Below are 14,986 nucleotides of genomic sequence, written 5' to 3'. Positions count from 1 at the left end.
GTATGTAATGTTCCTAATTGCTTAAAAGAAAATCTTGAATTTTACTTTAAAAATTACAGACTTAATGAACTTTTCAACCTGTTATGTAATGTTAACTGGAATCATTTGTTTGAGAATTGTGACATTAATGCTATGTGTTATAAATTCTACTGTGTTCTCTTTAACTTTTTTTATGAGACTACACCATTGCGAAAACCGCGCAATATTTTTGAATCTTCTCCATGCTTTGACTCTTGCTTAAAAACTTAAAAAATAAAAGAAACAACGCCTGAATTAAATATAAAATTGTGTTTTTTTTAATTAAAGATTTCGTGGTTAGGATAAACCAAATTTAAAAGACTTAACTGTCGATTTTTACATTTTTTACATATCATTGAAGTAACGTTTTTTTTTAATGAGTCTTCTTTTCACAACAAACATTTCGAAATCTTTCGTTTTGAGGTCTTTAAGTACACCTCGCCTTTGTGTTTTTGTGTGTGTCGCCCCACCCATATTTAAGTTCTTGTTGGAATTCATTAGAATCGGTAAAATTTGTCGAATTAAAAATTTTGACATTTCTCGACATTTCAAGTTCCGTATAATCTTAATCAAATGTTTTAGAGAGATTTTTGGAAAAATTGAAGTGTCGGTTTTTTTAGTATAAAAATAATATTAACAGTTGGTAAGAATGGAGTTTCGTCTCGAGTAACTTGGCAACAATTGAAAATATTAGCTCCAAACTAATTTTGACAAAAAACGAAAACCTACAAAAACTGATAAAAAGTAGGTTTCGTCTCAAGTCGAAAGAACAAAGAGAGATACTGACTTCAAACATTATTTATGGTAAACAAAACTTTTTCAGTAGTGTTTTGTTTAGAAATATCGACAAACGGGCACTAATGGCAAGTTATCATTTTGGGATTCATCTTGGTATTTGATTGTTTTTTTTTTTTTTTTGTTTTAAATTCCAACTAATCGAATCAGAAAGAAATTGAGCTTTTATTTACCAAAAGCTACAATGACCAAATTTAAACTTGTAATAGACAAAAAATAATAAAAAAAAAGAGGCTGGGATGAGACCCACACTGATAGCTTCCCGTCTGTCGATTTGTCTTGCTTAAAAGTTTGTAGGTTGTCGTGTTGTGTTAAAAAAGTTGTCAGTTGAATTATTCTTAAACATTTTAAAATTACCAACAATATTTTTCTTATAAGGAAATAGTTGAATTTGAAAATCTAGTTTTGTTAAATATATTTTTAGTCGAAAAAATTCATTTACCAATTTTGGTAGTATTTCTTAAATTTTTACAAATTCGATGAACGAAATTAATATGAGAGATATCAAGAACTGAACATCAATTTTTACCAAATTTGCGTACTATTTCTTTTAGATTTTATTTTTTATGAAAAAATGGACTGTTGGATTTTTATAAAAAAAAATACTGAATATCGAGAACAATATTTTCTGTAAAATAAAAAAAGTTTGAAGACAATATTTTTTTATTTTTAAAAAGCTATTTGAGTCGAAAGAAAATTTTTTGAAAAGTTTTAGTTTATTTATTGCTTTTTTTTAGTTTTTTTTTGTTAGTAATAAAACTGTCAATTTCATTTTTCTTAAAATTTTACTGAATGTTGAAAACATTCATTTTTAAAAGATAAAATAAGTTTAAAGCTAATATCTCAAAGTTTTGAAAAGATATTTGAGTCGAAAATCAATTCCAACTTTTATTATTTTTATTGTTTAGGTTTTATTTTTTTTTAAGAAAACTATCAAATCGATTTTTCTCAAAATTTGTCCTAATGTTTAAATAATATTTTTAATATGTAAAAATTAGTTCAAAGCCATAATCTCAAATTTTTGAAAATATATATGAGTCCAAAATCAATTTTTCGCAACTTTTGTTAAATTTTCTTTTAAGTTTTTATTTTTTTGTAAAAAAAAAACTGAATGTTAACCACATTATTTTTCAAAAGAAAAAAAGTTGCTTAAAGCCAATATGTTAAAGTTTTGAAAAGATATTTGAGTCGAAAATCAATTCTAAGCAACTTTTATTAATTTTTTTGTTTAGGTTTTTATTATATATATATCAAATATTTGAAAAGATATTTGAGTCGAAATCAATTTTTACCGACTTTTGTTAATTTTTTTTTTTAACTTTTAAATTTTTTTAAGAAAACTGTCGATTTGATTTTTCTCAAACTTTTTCAGAATGTTGTTAGCAACATTTCTTAGAAGTTAAAATTTGTTGGAAGCCATAATCTCAAATTTTTGAAAAGATATTTGAATAGAAATTCAATATTTACAAACTTTAAGTAATGTTTTTTAAGGTTTTTATTTTGTATAAAAAAAATACTGTTAATTCGATATTTCTCAAAATTTTACCAGATGTTAAGAATTTTATTTTTCGTTGCACAAAATTGTTTTGGAGATAAAATCTCTTTGTATTCGTAAAATTTTCGAGGTGAAACATTTTTTTTGATTTATAAAAACCATTAATTGGGTTTTTTTTTTCAAAAAATATACTTGTTTGGTATCACATTACAATATATTATATTAAATTTAATTCAAGTCTCAAGTGTTTTGGGTTCGTGAGCTATTTAGGGTTAACCAAAATGTACACGTTTTTTTTAAACTGCTATGGTAAAAAATCCGCCCACACAATTTTCTTAAGAGCCCTTTCTGCATCTGTCTGCTTTTTTATCTGTATAACAACATTTATTTGAAGTCGATTTTTCTTCTGGTTCTTGAGGTATGGACAACGAAAAAAACGTCTCGAACGTACGGACGTAAGTACACACGCACGCACTAACATCTTTCTAAAAATCTTTTATTTCGACTCTAGGGACCTTGAAACGTCGAGAAATGTCAAAATTTTCAATTTGACAAATCGGACCCATTACTATAATTTCCTATGAAAAGTTAATAAAGCCTTCCAAAGGAAAAAGCTTTGAACGAATACAAACAATTGTTTTCGTTAAGTATGCTTACAAGTATTTTTCATTTCCGGGATGAGTTGTCCTGTGTGTTGGGATGAATCGCGTGGTTTTTTTGACAAGTCAAATGGCATTTATATCTTTGAAGACAAACTTATTTCACAGGTATATTTTTAAATCTTATACTTTATACTTTAAACAGACTCTTTGCATACAGGAGCATGTTCGTGCGACCCAGTCGTGCATTTTATTATATTATATTGAAACCTCTTATTAGGAAAACCGATTGTACAAGACTTCATTCTCAGCACTTAATTATTTACGAGTATTATAAAAAACACCCTTTAATTGTCAATACCTTCATTTATCTATGAAGACCATTACTAAAAGAAGTGTCTAAATGGTCTTCATAAATAAATTAAATATTTTAACCAACGTTCAAAAACATGTTACTTTTGGAAGAAGGTTTCTGGTCAAAACTTGCTTTCCACACCCTTTCATCACTTCAGATATTTGTATACACCTTTTTAACTCTTATCTAATAAAGAAAATGAAACTCTGTTTCTGTTTTACTAAAAAAATATCATTAGTATTCAATATCTTGATTTTGATTCCATTAAACGCAGAATTAAAAATTTCCTTGGAAAATATGCTTTTATATAGTACAGACTTAAACGTCCATCATTTCTCACGATCTTTAAATGCGTCTTGACAAAAAAGTCAATATGGCGATTTGAGATGAGACTTCGATGGACAAGAGATAGAGTACTAAACTCTGCTCTTAATCCAATCATAACATTTCATGAATTAACTACTTCAACCTAAGACCCTATCTTGTCCAGCCTCTGTGTTATATGTTTATCTCTATGTTTAAACAATCTCTAAACGTGCATAGGGTCATGATATGTTATCAAAAAACGCACAACAAACATCATTTGATAAGATCGATTGTAGCTTAAGAAAAAACTAAAATAAAATCGAAGCACAGTCAAAAGCTGCTCTTCAAGTAGTCTCCAACAATATGTGGAAATTAAGTAGAACTTTTCTATCACAACGAACTCATACCTTTCAAAAAAATAATGTCCGTTTCAATTCGAAGGAAGTGGAAATTCCCTCCTCAGCAGATGTAGTTCTTATTGGTGGTGGATCGGCTGGATGTCATACTCTCTATCATTTGGCTAAACGCGGAGTGAAAGCAGTTCTCCTGGAACGTGCCAAACTCACAGCTGGAACCACCTGGCATACTGCCGGTTTGGTATGGAGACTTCGTCCCAACGATGTCGATATACAATTGCTGGCTAATTCTCGGAATATGTTAATGGGTCTGGAAGAAGAAACTGGACTGGATCCTGGATGGATACAGAATGGTGGGATATTTATTGCTCATTCAAATGTAAGCCGGAAGCTGGTTCATTTACAGTAATTAATTATCCTTTTATTACAGAATCGTTTGGATGAGTACAGACGGCTGTCGTCAGTTGGAAATTCACTTGGAATCGAGAACTATATGCTGTCACCGGAGGAAACGCAAAAGCTGTTCCCACTCCTTGATCCAACAGCCTTCACTGGTGCACTTTACTCGCCTGGGGATGGTGTAGTTGACCCAGCGATGTTGTGCGCAGCTCTCACTAAATCGGCTTCAAAGAATGGGGCCAAAGTGATTGAAGGTTGTCCTGTCGATGAATTGCTTGTTGAAAATACTGGGAGTGGAAAGAAAATAGTTGGTGTGAAGACACCATTTGGAAATATCAAGACAGACACGGTTGTAAATGCAACTGGAGTTTGGGGCAAGGATTTAGTTCAACCACATGGCTCCATGCTTCCGTTGCTGCCCATGAAACACGCTTACATTGTTTCGGAGTCAGTACCTGGAGCTCGTGGTCTTCCGAACATCCGAGACCATGATTATTCGACATATTTCCGGATACAGGGTGATGCCCTGTGCATGGGTGGCTACGAACCAAATCCTGTGCTCTTGGATCCCGTTGCAAAAGACTTCAATTTTGGACTGTATGACTTGGATTGGAGTCTCTTTGAGACACATCTCCGTGGTGCAGTTAAGCTTTGTCCCTCATATGCGAATTTCGGAGTAAAGAGCACAATTTGTGGACCAGAATCATTTACTCCCGACCACAAACCCCTAATGGGCCCGGACAATCACGTCACTGGACTGTATCATAACTGTGGTTTCAACTCAGCCGGTATGATGTTTGGAGGAGGATGCGGAGAGCAAACAGCCCTATGGATTATCAACGGACAGCCAGACTTGCCAATGTTCAGTTTTGACCTGAGACGATTTACTGACTCCCAAAATCGTCACATTCAATGGACAAAGGAGAAGTCTCACGAAAGTTATGCAAAGAACTACAGCATGGTATTCAAACACGACCAACCTCTTGCCGGGAGAAACTTCCAAACCGATCCTTTGCATAGTGACATGTTGTCGCATGGCGCTTTTATGGAGGAAAAACAGGGCTGGGAACGACCTGGATTCTTTTTACCCAAAGGCAGAGCCGATGTACTTGCGTACGATTGGTATGGAAGCTATGGCAATAAAAAGAATGAAGATTATGCTTACGAAAAAGTCCTCGAGGGTGATTTGAAGTATGGTAGTTTTTCGGATCACCATAAATTGGTATGTACTCGAGAAGAGTGTTTATTTTATAATTTCCTTCAATTTAAAATTTTGTTTATTTTTATTTCTCTTATTGATGGCAGATTGGAGATGAAGCACTTGCTTGTCGTAACAATGCGGCTGTGTTCAATATGAGCTATTTTTGTAAACTATATTTGGAAGGTCCACAGGCGAAGGAAGCTGCCGATTGGATATTCACGGCCAATACTAATCGAGATGTTAAGAAGTAAGTTTTGATATAAGAGTGATGGAAATTATAGGAAGAATTAATGTTATGGGGTGAATCGCTAATTGTTATCAATTAGTTTTGGATAGCAGGTTTTTATGGTGTAGAGTTTCAATGATAGCTATAAAAGGCGCCTCAGATAAACATTACCAATAATTTGTGTTTATTATGTTTTACCAGAACTATCTACACATGCGCCCTAAACCATCGAGGAGGTGTTGAATCTGATGTAACAATATCTCGCCTTGAGTCGGGAACTGGTGAAGTTCACAACCCTAAATTTGATGGTCAAGGATACTATATCGTTGCCGGAGGTGCTTCGGCGTTCTACACTTTCAAGTCCATCGAATCGGAATTACGTTCTCGCAAGCTCAACGCCACAGTACGCAATGTAACCGATGACATGGGGATTGTATCGATTCAAGGACCCAAAAGTCGGGAAATACTTCAAAAAATTACCGAATGTGATTTATCCGATAGTGAAATACCACCCAACAGTACATTACTGACAAAAGTTCGAGGTTTAAATGGAAAGGATTTGCACAATGTTCGAGTGTTGCGGGTCAGTTTTGTTGGAGAACTTGGGTACGAATTGCACATACCTAAGGAATACTGTTCGAAGGTTTATAGATCCTTGATGAAAGCTGGGGAACCCTATGACTTAAAAAACGCCGGTTATCGCGCCCTCTATTCGTTAAGTAGTGAGAAGGGTTACCACTTGTGGAGTTTCGACTTGCGGCCGGATGATACACCAATCGAAGCAAATCTAGGATTCACATGTCGTCGCAATGGAGATTATAAGGGAAAACAAGCTATAGACGAACAAAGACTGAATGGTGTGACCAGAAAAATGGCATACTTCACGTTAAAAGACCAAGTTCCTATTTGGGGATTGGAAGGGGTTTATCGTAACGGGGAGCCTGTTGGATTCCTTCGGCGAGCAGAGTATGCGTATAATCTTAAGAAGTCGTTAGGACAAGCTTACGTAACCCGCAAGGATGGAGGTGTGGTGGATGAAAAGTACATTACATCAGGAAAATATCAAATCGATGTTCTGGGAAAAATGTACGATGCCGAGTGTCACCTTCATAGTCCTTTTGATCCACAGGGTAAACGAATTTTAGGAATCTATGAATAAAATTAAATTTTATAGCATCAGTACAAGTAGAATTATTATTTTAATTATCTTTAATTCTAAGAATCTCTAATTTTCCTATCGACTTTCATTTGGGTCACACTCTCGGGAGTTTAGTTTACAAGTGGTTGTTTACGCTCTTTCGTGGGTACACATTGGTCAACCTCTTTCTTTTCTCAACCACTTCACATTTTGGATGATAAATTATGAGTTTTCGTTCAGATGGTATGCAATGGTGGTGTCTCGATGTTGTCAATTTAAAACAAAGCATTCCAATACCTACCTAAATTTTGACATCTTCTTTATAGCTGAAAGGTCTTCGCTGCGGGTTTCCATTATGCAATGTAAGTGCACCACTGTGGCAAAATTGTTGTAACAAGAGAAGTGTGGTAGTTCGTGTTAATAGAGCAATTTATTATTCCCATAATTCTGGGAAGAAATGGTGTGCGAGAAAGTACAAATATGAAAAGGAGCAGACAGCCCGTCTTCTAACTTTGCAGACTCTCTGACGCTGCAGGCTAGACGTGTATAGACAAATTGATTTATTTTTGTAAGAGATTTTGAAAACAATTTTAACGTGTGTAGGTTTTGAACTATACTTTCAATACTTGAATCCTAATGATGCACAATTACACTCTAATAGAGATGCACAGCTCATGCAGTATTACCTGGTATAATTGATAGGGAATACATTAATGATTGTGTGTTTTTGTGCGCGAACATAAGGTAAAGTCTGTATTACGAGTATTTGATGTATTTGGAGTAAGAATGGACAGTTTAAAAAGTTATTATAAAGAAATACATGTGCCCTACCACCAATATTTTAAAGACTTTTTCGTTGAAACTGAGCATTTTTGAATACAAATACAGACATGGAAACAAGTTTTTTGTCTTCGTTTTTTTATTTTTTTCTTTCAAACTAAAATTACCTATTATTTGTAGTAAAATTATAACATAAGATATTTTAAATTCATAAATGTAAATAAAAGGAACAAATTTCATGGGCATTAAAATAGATACAAAGATTTAAGAAAATAAAATTTAATGCAATGCTATTCTTGATTTAAAAATTATTTTAATATCTGGTAGCCTGGCCCTTAGCTTTAATTACAGTGTGACATCTGTTGGACATTGAGTCAAATAATCCGTGGCATCTGTCAATTGAAATATTGTACTACTCCTGTTGAACTATCCTTCACAGTTTTTTTTAATTTTTTGTTAATTATTTCCCAACTGCACATTTTAAATCTCCCCCAAAATGTTCTATGGGATTTAAGTCAGGCAATTAGGATGACCACGCGAATACGCTGATTATTAGGCCCTTAAAATACTTTTGAGCAGATTTGGATGTGTGCTAAGGGTTGTTGTCCCGCTGTATAACGCGGGAAATCAATGGAAGTCGCTATGGCTACGGTTATAGCATCACATCCTTTTCATGCAATCTTCCAATTCGAATGTTCGCTATTAAAGGGGTTGAATACATTGTTGAGCATTGTGATAGACTTTATCTCTCTGGCAGCTCCACAGAAAAAAATATAAAAGTGTTTTGTCACAAGTTAGTTGTCTACTGTCCACCTCTTCGAAAAATAAAACGTTCACTAAACCTTTTGCGCAAAATTGCGATTATTTCATTGCTTTTGTGGCAAAATCATTGTAATTAAATACCATGGTGGATAAAGATATTGTCAGATCCGCACCCAAATTTTCAATTGGGCCGTGATCGGAGGAAGGAGATAGACAGGATACCATAGAGATTCGATGATCAATGCCCTGCTTTTACAAGTTCTCAAAATTAATTGGAATCGTTATATTGCTAAAAATGCTATTGGCATATTTTCCTTATCAAAGCAAACCCAACTCCACAAAATGTTGTTACTACCTCAGTATTAAATATTTTTTTATTTTTGTTTTTCATCACTCCTAAAAATGTTACCTTGTCAAAGTAATTTCCTATTATCTTAAACAGCTGTGTATGTGTCGTAATAATATTGGCGTAGTTTTTACATGTCAACTGTCAAAAGACAGCTTCATAAATAGCGGGTTATTTAAAATGAAACTTTTAATTTGGAAACTATTTGCAAAGAGTGGCAATATTTGTATGGAACTTTAATTTTATTTAGAATTCCTTACAAACCAGCTTGAAATGACATCCTTCTGATATTAGAATTATTATTAACCACTACTTTTAATATGTATTTCATAACATAACATAAATTAATTTCCTATTAAAAAGTTGTACATAAATATTACTTTAATATTATCGTAGTAACATCTTGCGATTTAAATTTACAATAACTGCTGAACATTAAACAATTATTTTTTAATTTTCCGCCAAATATTTTGATTTAATTTAATTATGTTTTTCTTTATTTTTATCAATTTAATTTTCTAATATAACTCACAACATGAAATTATGAATATTATAAGAATAATTAGGCCATCTTATATTTAAGACGTAAATAGAACATCGATAATTAGGATGTACAAAAAAAGTGTTTACAATTAAAAAGCAAAATGACTCTTGTGAAACTAAACAGGTATTCCAAAAAAAGCTAAGAGTATTTTAAGTATTTAAAAAAAAAGCTAAGATATATAAAAAAAAATTTCAGTGCAACAATCAGATATTAAATTTCTTTAGGTTTATTATTATTCTTCCCGCATCAAATTCGTTTATCTGTGGAGATACAAATGTTTGGTCAATCATTTTTTCCATTGTGCGTAGAAAAAAAAAAACATTTTTTCAGCAAAGCAATAATTAAGTAGTCTTAATTCATCATTTATACATCTTCATTTTTTCTTTGTTTAAACTATGATTTCGAAGTGCAGACCATTTCATCCCTTCCCAATCAAATGAGTCAATAAAAACAAAATGTTTTTGATTCATTTAATCTCGCTTTGATACTTATTAAGAGATAGCTAAGAGAACCAAAAACATTTATATCTAAAACAAACTGAGAAATCGTCGACCAGTGTGAATACCATAAAATAAGATACTTCACTCCACGTGTGGAAATTGAAATCCGATGTAAATCAAACAAATCTTGCTGTCAATTTTAAGTAAAACCACATCTAACTTCACTCTTTTACGGATTAACACGACAGAACTACCCCTCTTAATGGGTGACAGATAAACTTTCACCTGAATTGTCTGTTTCTGTCTAAAAAAGTTGTTTTTGTGACACGTCTGTCTTTTGCGGTGTGTTGTGATTTCCGTTTCTACAAAAGTTCATCTATATTTCCTCCAAATTTGGCCTCAGAATGAAACACCTGCAATGTTTTTTTATAATTGCGGTGACCCTGACAATTACTCTGGCCCAGAGAGTAGTTCCCGGAGTTAACCCACAGCATTACCAACAACAACAACAACAACAACAATACCAACAGCAAGTGCCACAAATGCAATATGCCCAGCCAGGTCAAGTTCCACAGATGCAACCCATTCAACAGCAGCAAATGCAACAGCCTCCTATGCCCCAGCAAGCCATGGGTCAGCAGCAGCCAATGATGCAACAGCAGCCCATGCATCAGCAACCTATGATGCAACAACCAGTTCAGCAGCAGCCAATGCACCACCAACCCTTGCAACAACCCATCCAACACGACCCAAATGCAATTCATCATCAACAACAACACATGGCTCACAGACCTCAAGTCCTCGACCCATCTAACATCCAAGGTGAGAAGGCGCACATTCAAGACCACATCGAAGTGCCTCTAGACACCAGCAAGATGTCGGAGCAGGAGCTCCAATTCCATTACTTTAAAATGCACGATTCCGACCATAATAACAAGCTGGATGGATGTGAATTGATAAAATCACTCATTCATTGGCACGAAAAAGGCAGCAAGGAAGACGCCCACCAACACGAAGGTACCGGCCATCAAGATAAGATATTCTCCGACGAAGAATTGATCGCATTAATAGACCCAATCCTCGAAATGGATGATTCTGGTCGTGATGGATATATCGATTATCCAGAATTTATTAAAGCCCAACAGAAGGCTGCAGCTCAAAATAAGGTTGAAAAACCTTAGGAGTTTAAGGAAGAACTCGTTTAAGTTTAGTTGTGAACTATTTTTTTTTTAATTTCTGTTTTATACTTAAATCATTTTCCAAGAAAATATTACATAAAAAAAGACCTTGAATATTTTTGAAATATACAATTTCGTTTTCAGTTTTCGAATAACGTGTTTTTTTTTTTTGTTGAATCAGTTGTTTTGTATTTGTATACCGCCGTAGAATACGTGTCTTGACATTGTAATGCGATAAGTCATCAAATATCTAAAAATTTCTTAAAATTCATTGAAGGTTGAGGTATATCGCTGTTGAGACCTACGTTTGATGAATTACTTAATTTTCCCTCTTATAGGTGATACACAGAAAATGTTGCAACCTTGACGGAGTAATGCTGAGCTCTTAATGTCTTGCCTTGACCATAGAGTATTATTTTTGAGATTGAAATTGGTTCTTCAATGAAATTAACATTTTAGTTTGTTGTTGGAAATTCAATTAACTGAAGCCCACAACATCCCGCTTCCATGAACAAAATAAGAGCCTAATGATTATTTATTTTTGTATTTATGGCTTTCAACCCAAATCCGCTCCTGTTTGTAAACAGCTGTCCGTTTGACATTTCAAATGATATCAGAATTGTTTTTTTTCCAAAGTATTTTAATATTCTCGTTCTCGCAGCGAAAGGTTTACATATTTTTACTAAGTAAATCTAAAGAGAAAATGGCCACAGAGGAACACAAAAAACTAGCAACAATCATCAAAGATGTCCACGAATCTCTTCGCGTATTGAGCAAGGAATTGGGACCAACTGAAGCATGGAATCATCATGTACAGAACACAGATCGTCTTAAAGAATACGCTGATGCAATGCGTAAACTAGCCACTATTTGGGAAGACAACTCCACCAATGTTGACCTGTTAGCACGAAGTAGAATCAAATGGACGATAGACTATTGTATGAGTTACTTTTTGGCAAATGGAATTCTTCTAGAAAAACGTGCCCGTGAGGAGAGACTTCTGGAATCCCTAGATTACGATAATAGTCTATGTAAATATCATCAAGAAACTCCACACCTTCGAGTTCTGGATGTGGGAAGTTGTTTTAATCCATTTAAAAATATGGAATACTTTGAAGTTACAGCAATTGATTTGTGTCCAGCTACAGATACTGTTTTCGAAGGTGATTTTTTAAAGATAGAAATCTCTCCCGAGGAAGGTACAGACATTTGTCCAGCAAATGGCAAAATTCACACCCTTCCAGCAAACTATTTCCACTGTGTAGTTTTTAGTTTACTCTTGGAATACATTCCATCATCTGAACAAAGACTGCAATGTTGTCGAAAGGCTTATGAACTTTTGAAGTTCGAAGGAATCCTTATAATCATCACACCGGATTCGCAGCATGTGGGCAAGAATGCGGCGATTATGAAGAACTGGAGGTATACTTTGGCAACGCTTGGTTTCAATCGTATCAAATTCGAAAAACTTCCCCACATCGCTTGTATGGTTTTTCGTAAGTCGATTGATATCCGTTTGCCTCAGAGGTGGGCAGCCACACACAAGGAATCGTATATGAGTCTATCAATAGATATACCGCAGGACAATAAATAGCCATATTGTTAGGTTTTCAGCTCAGGGAACGTAAATAAAATAGTTATTTTTTTAAATCGAAATTGTTTCTTTTTCTTTCCAATTCTTTATATTTAGAGTTATTTTCATTTGAAAATTTTGTTAAAGGAATTTTGTGATTAAGCTTTTTGAAAAAATGAGATATTTCGTATCCCATTTTAATCGTTCTTTTTTCGATCGTCCATTGTGTAATTTAGGCCCAAGCTCAAACTTTTAAAATGTAGTAATTAATTGGAAAACAGGAACCTAAAATTGATGCCCAAACTACATTGGAATCATTCAAATGCAATTACATACAAGAATCGGTTAGATATAAATCTAATGACAGACGAACATGTAATTCGAGATAAATTGAAGATTGCATTAAGAAAGCGGCTCCAATACCAAAGAATTACGATGGAAGGAGAATATTTAAACAACCTTGGTTTGTGCGGAGTGCACGTCTGCAAGAAAATTAGCTTATACTTGGCTAAATAGCTATAGAAAAGGCAACAATGAGTCTACTAGGCTACGCTACCTCCAACTAAACAGGAAATGGAAAGTACTATGCAGGTTAGGTTAGAATTCAAAGAAGCGCTTATTTTTCCAATTCACAAAAAAAAGGTAATACAATGAACCCTGCAAACTATAGAGGAAGTCTTCCTTCATAAACACATCCTACAAAAATATTTACATCAATTTTGCATAATAGACTTAAAATGTGGATAGACGAACACAAGATATTGAAGGAATTTCAAGCTGGCTTCAGACAAGGATATTCTTCTTTTTGGAAAGAAACAAAAAGCTGTATGTTTTCTTCGTCGATTTTAAGGCAGCTTTCGATACGATTGACCGCAATGCATTGATGTACAAAATGTTTGGATAAGGAATGTCATACAAGTTCGGACGGTTACTTCAGAATTTTTATCTGGAAACAAAGGCTGCAGTATGGGATGGAGAAAATATTTCGACATGGTTTGAAACGAACACAGGGGTAAGGCAAGGTTGTATGCTGAGTCCAAGCTTATTTGCACTCTTTATTGATGATATAACGGATTGTCTTCCAGGAGGAGTAGAATATGCTGGTATTCTCATCGAGGCTCTCCTTTTTGCGGATGATTTAGTGTTGTTTGCGTACTCACCACTTCACCAGAATCGCTACATCTCATTATTAATAAACTAGGTATCTACTGTAGAACCTAGAGATTTGTGGTTAGCCTGGTGAAGTCGAAGATAATGGTTTTCCGAAAAGGTGGAGGAAGAGTAAGCAGTCATGAACGGTGGTTAAAGAATATAAATATCTTGTCATCAATATAAATAGTAAAATCAGTATTGAAAAATAAATAAATTACAAAAAGCGAAAACAACTATGAATATTGCATGGAAAACATCTTCAGTAATAAGCATATAGCTCACAGCAGTAAATACAAAGTATTTGAATCGTTAGCGGATTCATCATTAATGTATGCAGCTCAAGTGTGGATTAGCAAAAAATATGAAACTGTTGAAAAATTGCTCCGATTTTATATAAAAAGGATATTTCGATTACCACCGAATGCTATTACTGGAAACAGGAATCTCTCCATTGTTTATTAAAACACTGAAATTGAATGTGGACTACATATATCTAAGGTACTTCTGATGTCAGATGAGCATCTCCCGAAAATAGCAGCACTACAGGCGATACAGAGAAAATCAGGTTGGTTCAGAGAATGGCTAGAGCTACCTGAAGTAGAAGGTATAAATCTAGCACCGGAAGACTATCTTAGGTGGATACCCCTTCTGTACCAATTAATTGCTGCAGTAGACGATCGATTTAGACTGAAGTACACATCCGAAGCAAAAGAATCTATCTACAGAATGTCTTACAGCAAGCTGGACTGTAATCTTAATCGAAAGAATTACTTCCGAGATGACCTAACAACGGATCAATGATTTGTGTATCCCAATATACATAAGTTAGCAAAAATTACAAGAGCGAGGTTTCCTGACTCTTCAGGGTAGGTTACGGAGATTAGCACTCTTCGCAACTGAACACCATCTTGCTATCGAAATTACGCCTCGGATAATTAATAACTCGTTGACGACTTTTGGCTATTGTAGCCGGACAAATATTGGTTTCTGGAATGTGAGGACGCTTCTGGACGTCATCAAGCGAACTGCTTCATCCGCTCATAAAAGAAGCTTGGACCACTGAAAGCTTCCCCCTTGAGTGGAAGAATGGAATTATCGTCAAGCTCCGAAAAAAGGAGATATTACAAAGTGCGAAAACTGGAGAGGAATTTGCGTTCTACCAGCCGTTGCCAAAATAGTAGCAAAAGTTATACTGGAACGCATCAGAGAACACCTTGAGGCCACACTCGATGCCGAACAAGCAGGATTCCGCGCTGGATTCTCCTGTATTGATCATATTAACACCCTGCGGATCATTATTGAACAGTGCGTTGAATATCGATC

General features: G+C 34.4%; 3 protein-coding genes across 3 annotated transcripts; all 3 read left to right on the top strand.

The window, feature by feature from the left end:
- Nucleotides 1-3,888: 3,888 nt before the first annotated feature.
- Nucleotides 3,889-6,935, top strand: LOC129951912 (sarcosine dehydrogenase, mitochondrial). The gene is made up of 4 exons (XM_056064270.1): nucleotides 3,889-4,303; nucleotides 4,355-5,545; nucleotides 5,629-5,771; nucleotides 5,952-6,935. Exons 1-4 carry the CDS (start codon nucleotides 3,932-3,934, stop codon nucleotides 6,907-6,909), a joined length of 2,664 nt encoding a protein of 887 aa, XP_055920245.1. The 5' UTR covers nucleotides 3,889-3,931; the 3' UTR covers nucleotides 6,910-6,935.
- Nucleotides 6,936-10,006: 3,071 nt separating this feature from the next.
- Nucleotides 10,007-11,093, top strand: LOC129952111 (nuclear transcription factor Y subunit beta-like). Its single transcript, XM_056064553.1, has one exon. It carries the CDS (start codon nucleotides 10,165-10,167, stop codon nucleotides 10,939-10,941), a length of 777 nt encoding a protein of 258 aa, XP_055920528.1. The 5' UTR covers nucleotides 10,007-10,164; the 3' UTR covers nucleotides 10,942-11,093.
- Nucleotides 11,094-11,629: 536 nt separating this feature from the next.
- LOC129950787 (S-adenosylmethionine sensor upstream of mTORC1) lies at nucleotides 11,630-12,557 on the top strand. Its single transcript, XM_056062704.1, has one exon. It carries the CDS (start codon nucleotides 11,642-11,644, stop codon nucleotides 12,530-12,532), a length of 891 nt encoding a protein of 296 aa, XP_055918679.1. The 5' UTR covers nucleotides 11,630-11,641; the 3' UTR covers nucleotides 12,533-12,557.
- The last annotated feature ends 2,429 nt before the right edge of the window (nucleotides 12,558-14,986 follow it).

Source organism: Eupeodes corollae, chromosome 3 (genome assembly GCF_945859685.1).
Source record: "Eupeodes corollae chromosome 3, idEupCoro1.1, whole genome shotgun sequence".
Classification (NCBI taxonomy): Eukaryota; Metazoa; Arthropoda; class Insecta; order Diptera; family Syrphidae; genus Eupeodes; species Eupeodes corollae.
This window is presented reverse-complemented; position numbering and strand designations above follow the sequence as displayed.

Excerpts from the sequence above, each read along its gene's own strand:
- LOC129951912 (XM_056064270.1), top strand. The coding sequence starts at position 3,932 with ATGTGGAAATTAAGTAGAACTTTTCTATCACAACGAACTCATACCTTT. Across the intron at positions 4,304-4,354 it reads TATTTATTGCTCATTCAAAT|AATCGTTTGGATGAGTACAG; the intron begins GTAAGCCGGAAG and ends CTTTTATTACAG. Across the intron at positions 5,772-5,951 it reads ACTAATCGAGATGTTAAGAA|AACTATCTACACATGCGCCC; the intron begins GTAAGTTTTGAT and ends ATGTTTTACCAG.
- LOC129952111 (XM_056064553.1), top strand. The coding sequence starts at position 10,165 with ATGAAACACCTGCAATGTTTTTTTATAATTGCGGTGACCCTGACAATT.
- LOC129950787 (XM_056062704.1), top strand. The coding sequence starts at position 11,642 with ATGGCCACAGAGGAACACAAAAAACTAGCAACAATCATCAAAGATGTC.